Source organism: Ranitomeya imitator, chromosome 6 (assembly GCF_032444005.1).
Source record: "Ranitomeya imitator isolate aRanImi1 chromosome 6, aRanImi1.pri, whole genome shotgun sequence".
Classification (NCBI taxonomy): Eukaryota; Metazoa; Chordata; class Amphibia; order Anura; family Dendrobatidae; genus Ranitomeya; species Ranitomeya imitator.
Window position 1 is genome coordinate 51,580,007 of NC_091287.1, and position 14,401 is coordinate 51,594,407.

At 39.5% G+C, this 14,401-nt stretch overlaps 1 protein-coding gene across 1 annotated transcript in view; it reads right to left on the bottom strand.

Moving 5' to 3' along the window:
- Nucleotides 1–14,401, bottom strand: part of NRP1 (neuropilin 1) — a 190,590-nt gene that overhangs the window by 21,427 nt on the left and 154,762 nt on the right. Inside the window, 4 exon segments of the mRNA XM_069729671.1 lie at nt 1,193–1,297; nt 3,355–3,499; nt 4,639–4,973; nt 9,019–9,163. Coding sequence (XP_069585772.1) covers nt 1,193–1,297; nt 3,355–3,499; nt 4,639–4,973; nt 9,019–9,163 — 730 coding nt within the window.

A 14,401-nucleotide genomic window follows, 5' to 3' on the forward strand; every position in this document is an offset into this window, starting at 1 on the left:
ACAACATGGGCCTGTGTGATTGCAAATGCCAGGGCTGAATTTTAGTCCCAGTCCGTACCTGGTCTTGAAGGTTGATAAGGTGATAGAAAACATGGTTTCTATTGTTGGGTCCAGTTTTAGGGCTTATGCACAAAACTATTTTTGAGGATTAGTGTTATATATTTTCATAATATGGCACCTACAGAAATTTGTGGGACTATATCTATGGAATAATACCTATGTAATACCGCAAGCAATGCATAATAAAGGATCATTGGGGCTCTACGGACATGGGTTAGTTTATAACTTTTGCTTCTTGATTATAATTCTACGACATTCTATGCCAATATTCTGATAAGGCACATGTACAAACATGTATTAGACATTTGTTTTATATGTATTCTTAAAGGGCTAGTCCACTACTTAGGTATTGATAATGGCCAATCCTTGTGATAGGTCATCAGTGTCAGAGTGGTGGGGGTCTGCTTGCAGATTCAGTGGATGCCACAAGTAAAGTATCCTGGACTTCTTAGTTCCATACACTGTGTGGTGGATGTTTTTTGGTACTTTAACTCAGCTCTTTTACAAGTAAATGGGAGTTGATCTGCAATACTCTTAAGTGGCCACTACACAGGGAATGAAGTCTTGGTGTTCTGGCTCTAAGGTGTACACCCGGCTTCCCCGGGGGCTGAAAACACCTGATCTTGGGGGTGATGGGTTTATACTTCCACCAATTTGATATTGATGACATATCCAGTGTGCCATTGGCTATATACAAAGGTACATTTCCCCTACACACATTAATTTTGGGCAAAAATGTGGTTCATCCCAGAGGCACCACCCACAGTATAGGGACTCTATTTGGGCTTAGTCAATGGGTAGGGTGGTGGATAGGGATGATCTCTCTCTCACATACTCATTCTCTCCTCTCTCTGCAATGAACTTCCCCCAGAAATCCGAACATTGCAGCTGACTTCTGGGAGAAGTCCGTGTTCGGTGTTTAGCCTCGTACACTAACCGTCAGGTACAAATGACCAACTTTTAAGTTCGGGTTCGCTCATCTCTAGTGGTGGCCCATTTCTTCAGTTACCCAAGCTACAATTCACATTGAGTGATCAAATTAATTGATTGCTGCTCTAGGAAGCCTCATGAAATGGTTTCATCAACATCTTATACTAGCAAAATAAAAATGGTCCCAGAACAGTAACGCTACCTGTCAGCTTGTAGTCTTCACTGGTTCCACTGTGGCAGGGAATCTGATCATCGTCACAATCATCTTCCGCACTGATCTTTGGTGTGGTGGGAATAACTGTTGGTGCTGAAAAAAAAAAACGTGGTCAGATTTTTAGATTCAAGATTTCTTTTCCTACCATTATTTTCATATGTAGTTTTTTATTTATCCATAGTGAATATTGGGATAACGATTAAATTGCAGGTTCTAAACATGTAGGCCTGAAGCCACAGCAACCTTAATATGATTCCTTTTTTTCACCAGTTTAGAATTAACTGTGCTTCTTGAAATTTAGTTAAAATTAGGTCTAAAATAGGATTAATTAATTTGTATATTAAAGGTGTTTTCCAGTTTTAGGTTAATCAAGCTTAATCAGTACATAAATAAAAAGTTTTACAACTTTCTAAGGTACTTCAGGTTTCAATTCTATTTATAAATGCACTATTGCTCACGTGCGTAAAAAAGCTGAAAAGATTTCCCTGCACTGCCTGCTCGTGCGTAACAAAAAAAGAAAGTAAAATAAAATATATGAAATTGCGCTATTTTTGCATACACCTATAATAAACAGAAAAATCTTTGTATGGATGAAATATTGATAAAATGTCTATGAAGCTCAGACCAGTCTTGAGAGTGAAAAAAAAGGAAAGAAAAAGGGGACTGCACCTTCTGATCCTGGAACTTCTGAGAGACAGGACTGTGCACATTTGAGAAAACACAGTGAAAGCCATCTGATCCAGGAACTAACCACTGTGGATCTTTAACTATTCCCGTCCCTTTTTTTCTGTCTATTTTTTGCTCTCGGTCTGAGCTTAATAGACATTTGATCAATATTTCATCCATATGAAGATTTTTTTGCTTATTATAGGTGTGTGCAAAATTAGGGCAATTTCCTTTATTTTATGTTTTAATTCTACTATTATTCGATTCAAACAAGTTTTTATTACATTTTTTCCAGGTTTACTAAACTCCCCTTAATATATATTTAGTTTAAAACTACTACTCAGACAACCCCTTCTCAATCCCTATGTTTCCACCTTGTAAAATAATAACGCCTGTACTCACCTTCAGAGCCGGCACTGGCTCTCCTGGGGAGGCTGCTGTATTCTCACTTTCTCCGGATGTATGTAATTTTCTAAGATGGTGAGAGTGAAGTCAGCGCTGAGTGGTCACAGGGATTGCGTGACATAACAATGTCATGCGATCCCCAGGAGAGTGACTGTTGACAAGGTCAGCACTGGCTCTGAAGGTGAGCATAACGTTTATTATTTTACTGGGGGTGGGACATAGAGATTGAGAAGGGGTTGTTCTAGTAATGGACGACGCCTTTAAATAGATATTTTTTTCGGAGCTTATATCTTTGCTGTCTTTTATAAGTTAAACCATTTCTAAAAGTTTCCCTCATGTTTAGAAACGAACTAACACTGCGTTATGGAATATAATCAGGTTTTTCTGTATCTCCTCTAAGCTCATGGCTCCCAAAAGAGATACTACCAGACAGCCCAGAGTCCTTAATGCAATGCCAGATTCCTGTCTTTCTCTGTAGTGATAAGACATAGTGATGCCCTCTAGCTCGGAATACTTAATGTGACTGAGATCTAAGCCAATTCCAAAGCATCTGATCCAAAAAAGCACACATTGCGGCCATGAGAAAATATTCTGTGGTTACATTTAAGTGATGTGCTGCTTCCATTCTACATATATATGCCCACCTCTACCCCACCATATGCAATAATAATAATCAGTTTTAGGGATCTCGGCCTTCTTCCTCCTAGAACACTGTACCATAATATGTCATAGCTGACATTGATTCATTAACCAATTAAGAGCAAGACACAATGTGGTCATTTGCTGAATAAATGCTAGGCCCCTAACAATATGCATTAGCGATGACAGATGCAAATGACCATAATGGGCCATCTACAGGATATGGAAAGAGGACATTGTGGGTAACATTAATGTTCCTACTATTAAGGACTGTAAATCCAAGAAGATTGGCCATAGGATAGATTATCAATGACGGAACACAAAAGCATTAGCGATAATGTAACTGGGCTCCAAGTACAATAAATACATATGTCAGGCTTTATTCTTTGGCAGACGACAGTAAGGAAGTGTGTGCATATATAATCAATGGAGATCGTTACCTTCAACTTCACAACCCAGTAGCTCCATTCGTAACCCAAGACCTAACACCGATGCTCTTTCGGGAATGATGCGGATGAATCTGGTAGGTATGGAGGCAAAAGTGCGTAACTCTGGCGTGTCGTAGTTTGTGTTGCCTTCAAATGTCTACAAATATAAAATTTAAAGAGTATTAACAAGATTATTGCCTTGGGGTGACTGGCTTTACTTTCAAAGATCGGTTAAGCATGGAGTCTTATTGTCAATTGGCAGCACGGTGGCTCAGTGGTTAGCACTGTTTCTTTGCAGCTCTGGGGACCTGGGTTTAAATCCCACCAAGGACAACATCTGCAAGGAGTTTGTATGTTCTCTCTGTATTTGCGTGGGTTTTCTCTGGTTTCCTCCCACATTCCAAAGACATACTGATAGGGAATTTAGATTGTGAACCCCATTGGGAATCTTTACGATAATGTCTGTAAAGTGCTGCGGAATACGATGGCGCTATATAAGAAAAGCATAACAGACAATTCTAAATTGTAGCCATAATTTAAAGATGACATATAGATTGACATGTATGCAAGACAAGCTGTCGAATATCCTCCCTCTCCTGCTATTGCAATGCCCTTGGCAACTGCCTGCCTAAATTTGTCTATTCGCGAAGGCTCTTAAAAGTTACGGAAGGTCTGGCTGCATCATGCAATGTATTAAACATAATCACCTTGTTCACATTTGTACCAATTGACTGTGGCAGCGAAGTAATAAGATCCACTTCAAGCAATTTGTCATCTAATCAAAAGATGTTTGACTGAAAGTTACTCCATTATTTGCATGCAAGACTAACCCGTTCCTGGCTTTAAAAATTTAAACATGTCAAGCTTCATTCTTGTAATTCGACTCAAGTCAAGACTTATCCTTGAGATTTTCTAAAATTCTCTTTTATTAAGAAAAGGTCTTTGAATATTTTGCATAAATAATGCCGCGCTTATAAAGGACGCCATCTATTTATATGAATATTTGATACAGATGAAAGCGTTACATATAAGACGATGCCGTATTTCACTGGTAATTATGTTCTTTAATTTCACCTTACATCGTTCTTAGCCTTTAGTGTTGTGAAGGCTAAAACCTAAATTTCTAAAGTAGTAGAAAGAAATCTTCATCGAAAATGTAAAGAAGTAACATAGTATTTTCATAGCAAAAGCTTGGCTACTCTCAAATTCTTTAGAACTTGGTGATGGATCCACCGGATTTTCCAAGATCTACTGATACTAGAACAGTCTAAATCATTTTTGGAGGCTCTTCCTTACCTTTGCTTTGTTCTTTCTCGAGTCCATGATATGTTCCCAGTCATGCCCATTATTGCTATATCCAATTTTGAACTTTCTCATGAAGACTTTATTCTCCCTGTGTTTTCCACCCTGAATGATAATGCCACGTACAGTCTTCTCCTCTCCAAGGTCAATCTGCAGCCACTCGTTGGTATATACATGATCGGTTGGCGGTAGAAGTGCCCAACCATTGTGGCTGGTTAACAGACGAGCATGTTCTGGTAGCCACTTACGATCAACCTCATTAGAGGCTGTAATTTGGGAATCAGATATAAGTCCTGAAACCATTCCCAACATTCCGGAACACGGATAATCTGCAAGGTATAAAATATCCAAATGTGGAAATTTGTACAATTTCTGAAGAAATCGATGGATAATATGACATTCATGAGTCGTTAACTTTTTAAACCCAGCAATCTAATATCCTTATATACTATTATATCCTTATATACTATTATTTTTGACCAGATTCACCGTTGATCAATCTACCAGGCTACTAGAACATTTAAGAGAAAGTAAATAATGGATTTTTTCTTATCCTATGCCCCCTCCTTAAAGTAAGTAGACCCAGAGCTGTTTGTCAACTGCTGTCCCTCAGTGCTCTACAGAATGGCCACGTCATGATGCATGCTTAAGAGAAAATTAAAAGTACAGTAATATCTTCGGGACCAAACATAATACATATGATTCAGTCTACAGACGTACAGGTATCAAAAGAGAGAGTCTCTATTTTTAATAGTTACACTATATTACTATTTATGTACCTTCCTTAAGCATGGGTGTAAGATGGTGTTTAGCTATCAGATGCACCTGAGCCTATGGTCCTAGGAAGGGCTTTACTTAGACAGGTATTCCCATTTCATTAAGCGATGGTGTAACACTTTGATGTGCTGTCACTTAATGACTAGAGGTCCCTAAATCACCTAATTACTAGTGGTCATACCTCTGATCCTTAAAATGAACCCCAGTTTTTCCTCTGCACAGAGGTAAGTAAAACTGTGAATTAATAGCAGCACTGTGGTAGCACTTTGGTACCTATATTCACAGGATTGGTGGAGGTTCCAGAGGTTGGACCCCCAATGATTATCAAGTAATGGCATATCCTAACTGTTACACACCTGTCCCGGGTCTCTGCTTCCTTCCCTTGTGACTGCTGCCCTCTGTTATGCTCCACATCTGGTTTTGAAAATTGCCCGGCATGGATCTGTGACATAATTTCCTTAAGACTAGTTGAGGTCCATTAAGATACACACCTATGTCTTGAGATTGAGATGCTAATCCTATGTTTGATGTGCTCCACTATCTGTGCTTTTTGTGTTTGTGCTTGTGTATACTATGCTATACTTGCTTCCATCCCTGCTGAGTTCCACTTCATCCGTCTTGCTGCTCCTGGGATTTGTGTGTGTGCCAAGTCCTTCCTGCCTACATGCCTTCCTGCTTGCTATATCATCACCTGGGGGCTGAATGCCCACCTAGACCTAAGGCTTAGAGGACCCAGTTTTAGGCCTTGTGAGCCTAAAACTAGCCATATGCCATCACTTACTAAGATGGTAATATTAGTTTGAGGGCTAAGCAGCAGCAGAAATGGCACATAAGTGTTGGTAAGTACATTAAATTATAGGCCAGTAAGTCTAACCTCTATTGTTGGTAAAATATTTGAAGGGTTTCTGAGGGATGTTATTCTGGATTATCTCAATGAGAATAACTGTTTAACTCCATATCAGCATGGGTTTATGAGAAATCGCTCCTGTCAAACCAATCTAATCAGTTTTTATGAAGAGGTAAGCTATAGACTGGACCACGGTGAGTCATTGGACGTGGTATATCTCGATTTTTCCAAAGCGTTTGATACCGTGCCGCACAAGAGGTTGGTACACAAAATGAGAATGCTTGGTCTGGGGGAAAATGTGTGTAAATGGGTTAGTAACTGGCTTAGTGATAGAAAGCAGAGGGTGGTTATAAATGGTATAGTCTCTAACTGGGTCGCTGTGACCAGTGGGGTACCGCAGGGGTCAGTATTGGGACCTGTTCTCTTCAACATATTCATTAATGATCTGGTAGAAGGTTTACACAGTAAAATATCGATATTTGCAGATGATACAAAACTATGTAAAGCAGTTAATACAAGAGAAGATAGTATTCTGCTACAGATGGATCTGGATAAGTTGGAAACTTGGGCTGAAAGGTGGCAGATGAGGTTTAACAATGATAAATGTAAGGTTATACACATGGGAAGAGGGAATCAATATCACCATTACACACTGAACGGGAAACCACTGGGTAAATCTGACAGGGAGAAGGACTTGGGGATCCTAGTTAATGATAAACTTACCTGGACCAGCCAGTGCCAGGCAGCAGCTGCCAAGGCAAACAGGATCATGGGGTGCATTAAAAGAGGTCTGGATACACATGATGAGAGCATTATACTGCCTCTGTACAAATCCCTAGTTAGACCGCACATGGAGTACTGTGTCCAGTTTTGGGCACCGGTGCTCAGGAAGGATATAATGGAACTAGAGAGAGTACAAAGGAGGGCAACAAAATTAATAAAGGGGATGGGAGAACTACAATACCCAGATAGATTAGCGAAATTAGGATTATTTAGTCTAGAAAAAAGACGACTGAGGGGCGATCTAATAACCATGTATAAGTATATAAGGGGACAATACAAATATCTCGCTGAGGATCTGTTTATACCAAGGAAGGTGACGGGCACAAGGGGGCATTCTTTGCGTCTGGAGGAGAGAAGGTTTTTCCACCAACATAGAAGAGGATTCTTTACTGTTAGGGCAGTGAGAATCTGGAATTGCTTGCCTGAGGAGGTGGTGATGGCGAACTCAGTCGAGGGGTTCAAGAGAGGCCTGGATGTCTTCCTGGAGCAGAACAATATTGTATCATACAATTATTAGGTTCTGTAGAAGGACGTAGATCTGGGTATTTATTATGATGGAATATAGGCTGAACTGGATGGACAAATGTCTTTTTTCGGCCTTACTAACTATGTTACTATGTTACTATGTTACATAATGGAGCCTCCATAAACCAATGTCCCCAATGTGACAGTGGCCTTATATCTTAAAAGGTATCTGTCTGACAGTCTTTAAAGGGTTTTCAACTGCTAGGATGCCCATCGATCCTATCGATATGTCTACAGAACCCTGAAAGCAGAGCTGCAAGCTCTGAGGTGTTCAACCTTTGGATTTCCAAAGAAGGCTGAGTACAACATCCGGATGTTTGCAGAAGTCCCATAGACAATGGATGGAGTGCAAGTTGAGCATGTGCACGTCTGCTCTAGTCAAGTCAGGGCCTTACAGAGACCTGTTCTCAACGATGGCTGCAGGTCCCAGTGCTCGACAAGCTATCTCCCAAGCTATTGAAAGGGGATAACTTGTGATTGTTGGCAGACTCCTTTAATAGTAGGACACAACTTGCCATACATGCTCTTTCCACATGCATAGACTAATTTTTAATTTTTCCCATCTCGTATTTCTCTATAACAAAGCTATTAGTAACAGTTTTCATGAAAACCTTAATTCCTTCTACTCCTGGATGTGCCTCTCAGAGTTGTAGTAGCTCTTCAGGGTGACATGATGTTATAAATGGTTTTATGTGTTTGCTTGAGCTGCGGGAGCAAAAACTCCAAATATTTTCTTAGTGTGGTATATGGATGACATACTAAATGAAGCCACACAGCTGTGCTCAGGTGTTTATATCACATTAAATGGATACCTGGGGACCAGAGACGGTGGGAGAGAGGCGCAATCAACTCCTAATTGCACACACAGGGGCCTTGAGAACATCAGCAATGTAGTTCACTTGGTGCTAAATTGGCTTGCTAACCCAAAACAATAATGTAGCATGTATTGTGTGTGAATAAGTAATTGTGTCAATTGATAACCAAGGTGCAGCCTCAACAGCGAGGCAGCCAAACTACAAAGTTACCTTGTAAAATGGAACAAATGTAACGCCGCTCGTCTGAGCTAAGTCGTTACAAAAAAAAACAGGGATCCATAGTGCCAAAGGGCACGAAGAACAATGTGATGTGAGGTCAAAACCCGCCATAATTGTACAGGTGAAGGAGCCTTCAAGGGCCTATTATTTCTCCAATAAAGGCTTTTATTATGTGGTTATTACAAGTTGACTTATTACAGTTTACTCTGCAGAGTATTGTTGATTGGCGAGAGCCGGTTCACATATGCAGTGAACTCTATGATTACATATATTTCCCTGATTTGCATTCCAATAAACGTCAATGTAATTATCGTTTCCCCCCACCAACCCCTTTACGGTCATTTAATTTTATGGAAAGATGTCACGTAAACGTTAACATATGGGGGTTATTCTTTAGCGCACACTCACCTGAAATTTTACAGCCGTAGACCTCAAATCTCAAGGAGATGCCCGTCTCCCAAGTGACAGGGCGTATTTTAACGAACCGAGTCAGGACAGGCTTGGGGAATGGGCTGTATACCACGTCAAATGGGTTAGTGTTTCCAGGAAATACCTGTAGTGTGTAAATATCATAATTTAAAATGTGATGCATTTATAAAAATTGCTAGCAAAAATAATTTTTATATACTATGGGGAAATTAAGTATTTGATACACTGCCAATTTTGCAAGTTTTTCCTCCTACAAAGAATTGAGAAGTCTGTCATTTTTATCTTAGGGGCACTTCAACTGTGAGAGATGGAATCTAAAAAAAAAAATTCAAGTTTGCACACACTGCTGCAGGGATTTTGTCCCACTCCTCCATACAGATCTTCTCCATATCTTTCAGGTCTCGGGGCTGTCGGTGGGCAACATTGAGTTTCAGCGCCCTCCGAAGATTTCCTATTGGGTGCAGGTTTGGAGACTGGCTAGGCCACTCCAGGACCTTCTTACCGAGCAACTCCTCAGTTGCACTGGCTGTGTGTTTTTCGGGTCATCGTCATGCTGGAAGACTCGTTTATGACCCATCTTCAATGCTCTTACTGAGGGAATGAGATTGTTGGCCAAAGTCTCATGATACATGACCCCATCCATTCTCCCTTCAATATGGTGCAGTCTTCCTGTCCCCTTTGCAGAAAAGCACCCCCAAAGTATAATGTTTCTCCCAGCATACTTCATGGTTGGGTCAGTGTTCTCGAGGTTGTACTCATCCTTCTTCTTCATGCAAACTTGGTGAGTGGAGTTGATACCAAATAGCTCATTTTGTTTCATCTGACCACATGACCTTCTCCCATGCCTCTTCTGGATCATCCAGATGGAGAAGGGCAAACTTCATACGGGCCAGGACATGTGCTGGTATGAGCAGGGGGACCTTGCGTGCCCTGCAGGATTTTAATCCATGACGGTCATGTTTGAGATTGTGGTCTCAGCTCTCTTCAAATCACTGACCAGGTCCTCCCATGTAGTTCAGGGCTGATTCCTGACTTTTCTCAGAATCATCCTTACCCCAAGAGGCGAGATCTTGCATGGAGCCCCATACCGAGGAGTATTGACAGTCATCTTGTGTTTATTCCATTTTCTAATAATTGCACTAACAGTTGTTGCCTCATCGCCAAGCTGCTTGCCTATTGTCCTGTAGCAGATCCCAGCCTTGTGCAAGTCTACAATTTTGTCCCTGGTGTTCTTAGACAGCTCTTTGGTTTTGGCCATGGTGGAGAGGTTGGAGTGAGATTGATTGAGTGTGTGGACAGGTGTCTTTTATACAGGTAACAAGTTCAAGCAGGTGCAATTAATACAGGTAATGAGTGCGGAGTAGGAGGGTCTCTTAAAGAAAAACTAACAGGTTTGTGAGAGACAGAATTCTTGCTGGTTGATTGGTGATCAAATACTTATTTTATGTAATAAAATGCAATTTAATTATGTAAAAATCCTACAATGGGATTTTCTGGTCTTTATTTTAAGATTCTGTCTTTCACAGTTGAAGTGTACCTATAATAAAAATTACAGACATTTCCATTTTTTGTAGGTGGGAAAACTTGCAAAATCCACAGTCTATCAAATACTTTTTAATATAAATAATTTATAATAATTTTTCACACTGTATAATATCCCAATCCAACTCTGTGCAATTTAACGGTCTTCAGTTATATGATGCAGTTATAATTCACGGCGACTATTCTTTATATAACATATGGAAACAGGAACACATGGGCTACTTGCACAGTGAACAAGTCTGTATGATCATGTTCACACACCACCAAGAAACCTGAAGACACAAAAGAAAATAGTAAAACCAAAAACACTCAGTTTGAAAAAATGTTGCAGTAATCCGCAAGTGCCAGCAAAAGATGTAAAAAACAGGGTATTTGGTTGATACGTTTTTTTGCAAAAAATGTATACTAAGCTGCTCTACCAATCTTCACGGTATACCCTTATCAGAGCAGTCCTAACTAATGTATGCAATCCCTATCTGATGTATTTAAAAACCTGATCATCTGTATATAACATATGGAGCTTGAGGAGCACTAGTCAGAACTGTAGTTAGACTTTCTTTCGTATCGGGCAAAGGTTCAGTTCACTGGCTTAAACTTGTAACTAAATACGTGGGCCAAGGCAAAGTGGCTTTTGGCGCTCCTCTGACAGCTGTATCAGGGGCACATGCTCTGATCTTTCCCAACTCTACCCAGTCCAATTTTGGTTTCTGCATAATGCAATAGCCTTCCTTGAGGGAGCAAGACATGCATTGGTTTACACAATTATCTACAAACAGATAGTACTGTCTGTCTGCCAATAGCTTTTTCTATACTTTGTAGGCACAGATAGTACTGCCTCCTTGTCTCTCCCTGTAAATTATATTGGCAAATATAGTTCTGCCTCTCAGTCTTTTACTGGAAATGTTGCAGGTACAGCCTCCAAGTCTTTTCTTTTTAGGTACTAATAGTACTTCTTGTCTCCCTTTCACATCATTGTACCATCTTTTTGTTTCTCCTCACAAATGACACAGGTATGGATAATACTGCCTTTTTGTTTCCCTATAAATCATATAGGTACAGATAGTATTGCCTTCCTGCCTCTTCCTCTAAATGATATAGCAACAGAAGGCATTGCCTCCTAATCTCTCCAATTAAATTGTGTAGGCAGAATTAGTACTGCCTCCTTGTCTCAGTCTATAAATGATATAGGCAGATATAGTACTGTCAGTCTGTAACTGTTACATGTACAGATAGTACTGCCTTCTTGTCTCTTCCTGTAAAATATATTGGCAAATATATTATTGCCTTTCAGTCTATTACTGAAAATATTGCAAGTACAGCCTCCTAGTCCCTCCCTTTTAAACTTTTTATGTACTAATAACTGCTTCTCGTCTCCCTTTCACTTCATACTTCCACCTCCTTGTCTCTCCTTATAAATTATATTGGTATGTATTTGTCTATAAATTATATTGGTACATATAGTATTGCCTTTCTGCCTCTTCCTCTAAATGATATAGCTAAATAAAACATTGCCTCACTGTTTCTCTGGTTAAATTGTGTAGGCAAAGATAGTACTGCCTTCTTGTCTCAGTTTATTAATGATATAGGCACATATAGTACTATCTCCCAGTCTCCAACTGTTACATATATGGATTGTACTGCCTCCTTGTGTTTTCTTGTAAATGATATAAGCACGTTCAGTACTGCCTCCCAATCTATTATTATAGCTGTTGCAAATACAGACAGTATTGCATCCTAGTCTCTTCCTCTGATCTTTGTAGGTACTAACAGTACTTTTTGTCTCCCTTTCCCTCTATAGTGCTATCTCACCGGTTAAATTGTGTAGGCAAAAATAGTACTGCCTTCTTGTCTCAGTTTATAAATGATATAGGCACATATAGTTCTGTCTCCCAGTCTGTAACTGTTACATGTATGGATTGCACTGCCTCCTTGTGTTTTCTTGTAAATGATATAAGCACGTTCAGTACTGCCTCTCAATCTATTATTGTAGCTGTTGCAAATACAGACAGTATTGCATCCTAGTCTCTTCCTCTGAACTTTGTAGGTACTAACAGTACTTTTTGTCTCCCTTTCCCTCTATAGTGCTATCTCACCGGTTAAATTGTGTAGGCAAAAATAGTACTGCCTTCTTGTCTCAGTTTATAAATGATATATTCACATATAGTTCTGTCTCCCAGTCTGTAACTGTTACATGTATGGATTGCACTGCGTCCTTGTTTTTTCTTGTAAATGATAGAAGCACATTCAGTACTGCCTCTCAATATATTATTGTAGCTGTTGCAAATACAGACAGTATTGCATCCTAGTCTCTTCCTCTGAACTTTGTAGGTACTAACAGTACTTTTTGTCTCCTTTCCCTCCATCATGCTGTCTCCTAGTCTCTCCCTATAGATTTTAGAGCTATAGATAATATAAAATTATTTTCCTTTTCTGTGATTTTTGTTCAATATAGGTCCTTTTTCTGTGTGTCATTTTTTTAAATTTAGTTTCGGGGCTCACAATTATGAGGACCCTTGATGCGCTTTGAACTTGCATATTTTGGCTAAAATGCCAATACTTCATGTATTTTAAACATCATTTTTCATCTTTTTTTACTTTTGAAATGGGGTGTCTGTACTTGTGGGGTGCACTTATATTGTGCTGACCAGTCTGCCTGATCTAATAGTATGGACATCATCAATAGGCTGTAAGCCAGATACTGTGATCACACATACTTTTGCAATTGGCACCCTCTGCAAGTCTCTTCTGTGTGCATATTTTAATGCTGGGAAACCTCCTCCATGATTTGGTCGGTTTGTGAGTGACTGCTCCATCAGTATTTTGCACTGCCTTTAGCATGGGGGTCTGCTACATCCTGCTAGTGTATTGATAATCTGACCCCGTGTTGGTAAGGCTGGTTCTTTTACTGTGATGTTTTCTGAATTTACGTCCCTTTTCTGTGAGCCATTTATGGATAATATTGCCTACATGTTTTCCCTATAAATAATAAAGGTACAGATAGTACAGATAGATTGCCTTCTTGCCTTTTCCTGTAAGTGATTTAACTACAGTTAAGAATGCCTCCCTCTCTCTCCAGTTAAATTGTGTAGGCACAGGCAGTACTGCCTTCTTGTCTCTCCCTGTAATTTATAAAGGTATGGATAATATTGCTTTTGTCTTTTTCTATAAATCATATAGGTACAGATAGTATTGTCTTCCTGCCTTCTCCTATAAATGATATAGCTACATTTAACAACTCCTCTCCCTCTCTTTCTAGTTAACTTGTGTAGGCACAGACAGTACTGCCTCCTTGTCTCTTCCTGTAACTTATATAGGTATGGCTAATATTACCTTTGTCTTTCCTTATACATCACATAAGTACAGATAGTAAATGATATAGCTACATTTAACAACTTTTCTCCCGTTAACTTGTGTAGGCACAGACAGTACTGTATCCTTGTCTTTTACTATAAATGATTCAGGCACAGCCTCTGTAATTCATTCATTCCTTACTTTTTCTGTTTATTCATTTATGTAGACAGAATTAAGCAATACAAGCAGAAACCTTCTGATATGAGAAACGAGAAAAACAATGCAGATAAGTTCACAAATGAAAAGATGAATATTTCAAAATGGTAAATGGCTTTTGCTATGAATATATGAATAAGAAAAGGAGATTGCTTATCAGCCTGTGTTAGTAAAATGTGAAAAAATTGGGGAGGAGGGTATTGGAGGGTGTTCAATCTTATACAGACTGAACAATGTAAAACTAGTCTCTACACTAGCTGTGAGCGACGTTATGGAACTATACAGCCTGTATACCTTCGCGCCAGACTGAAAT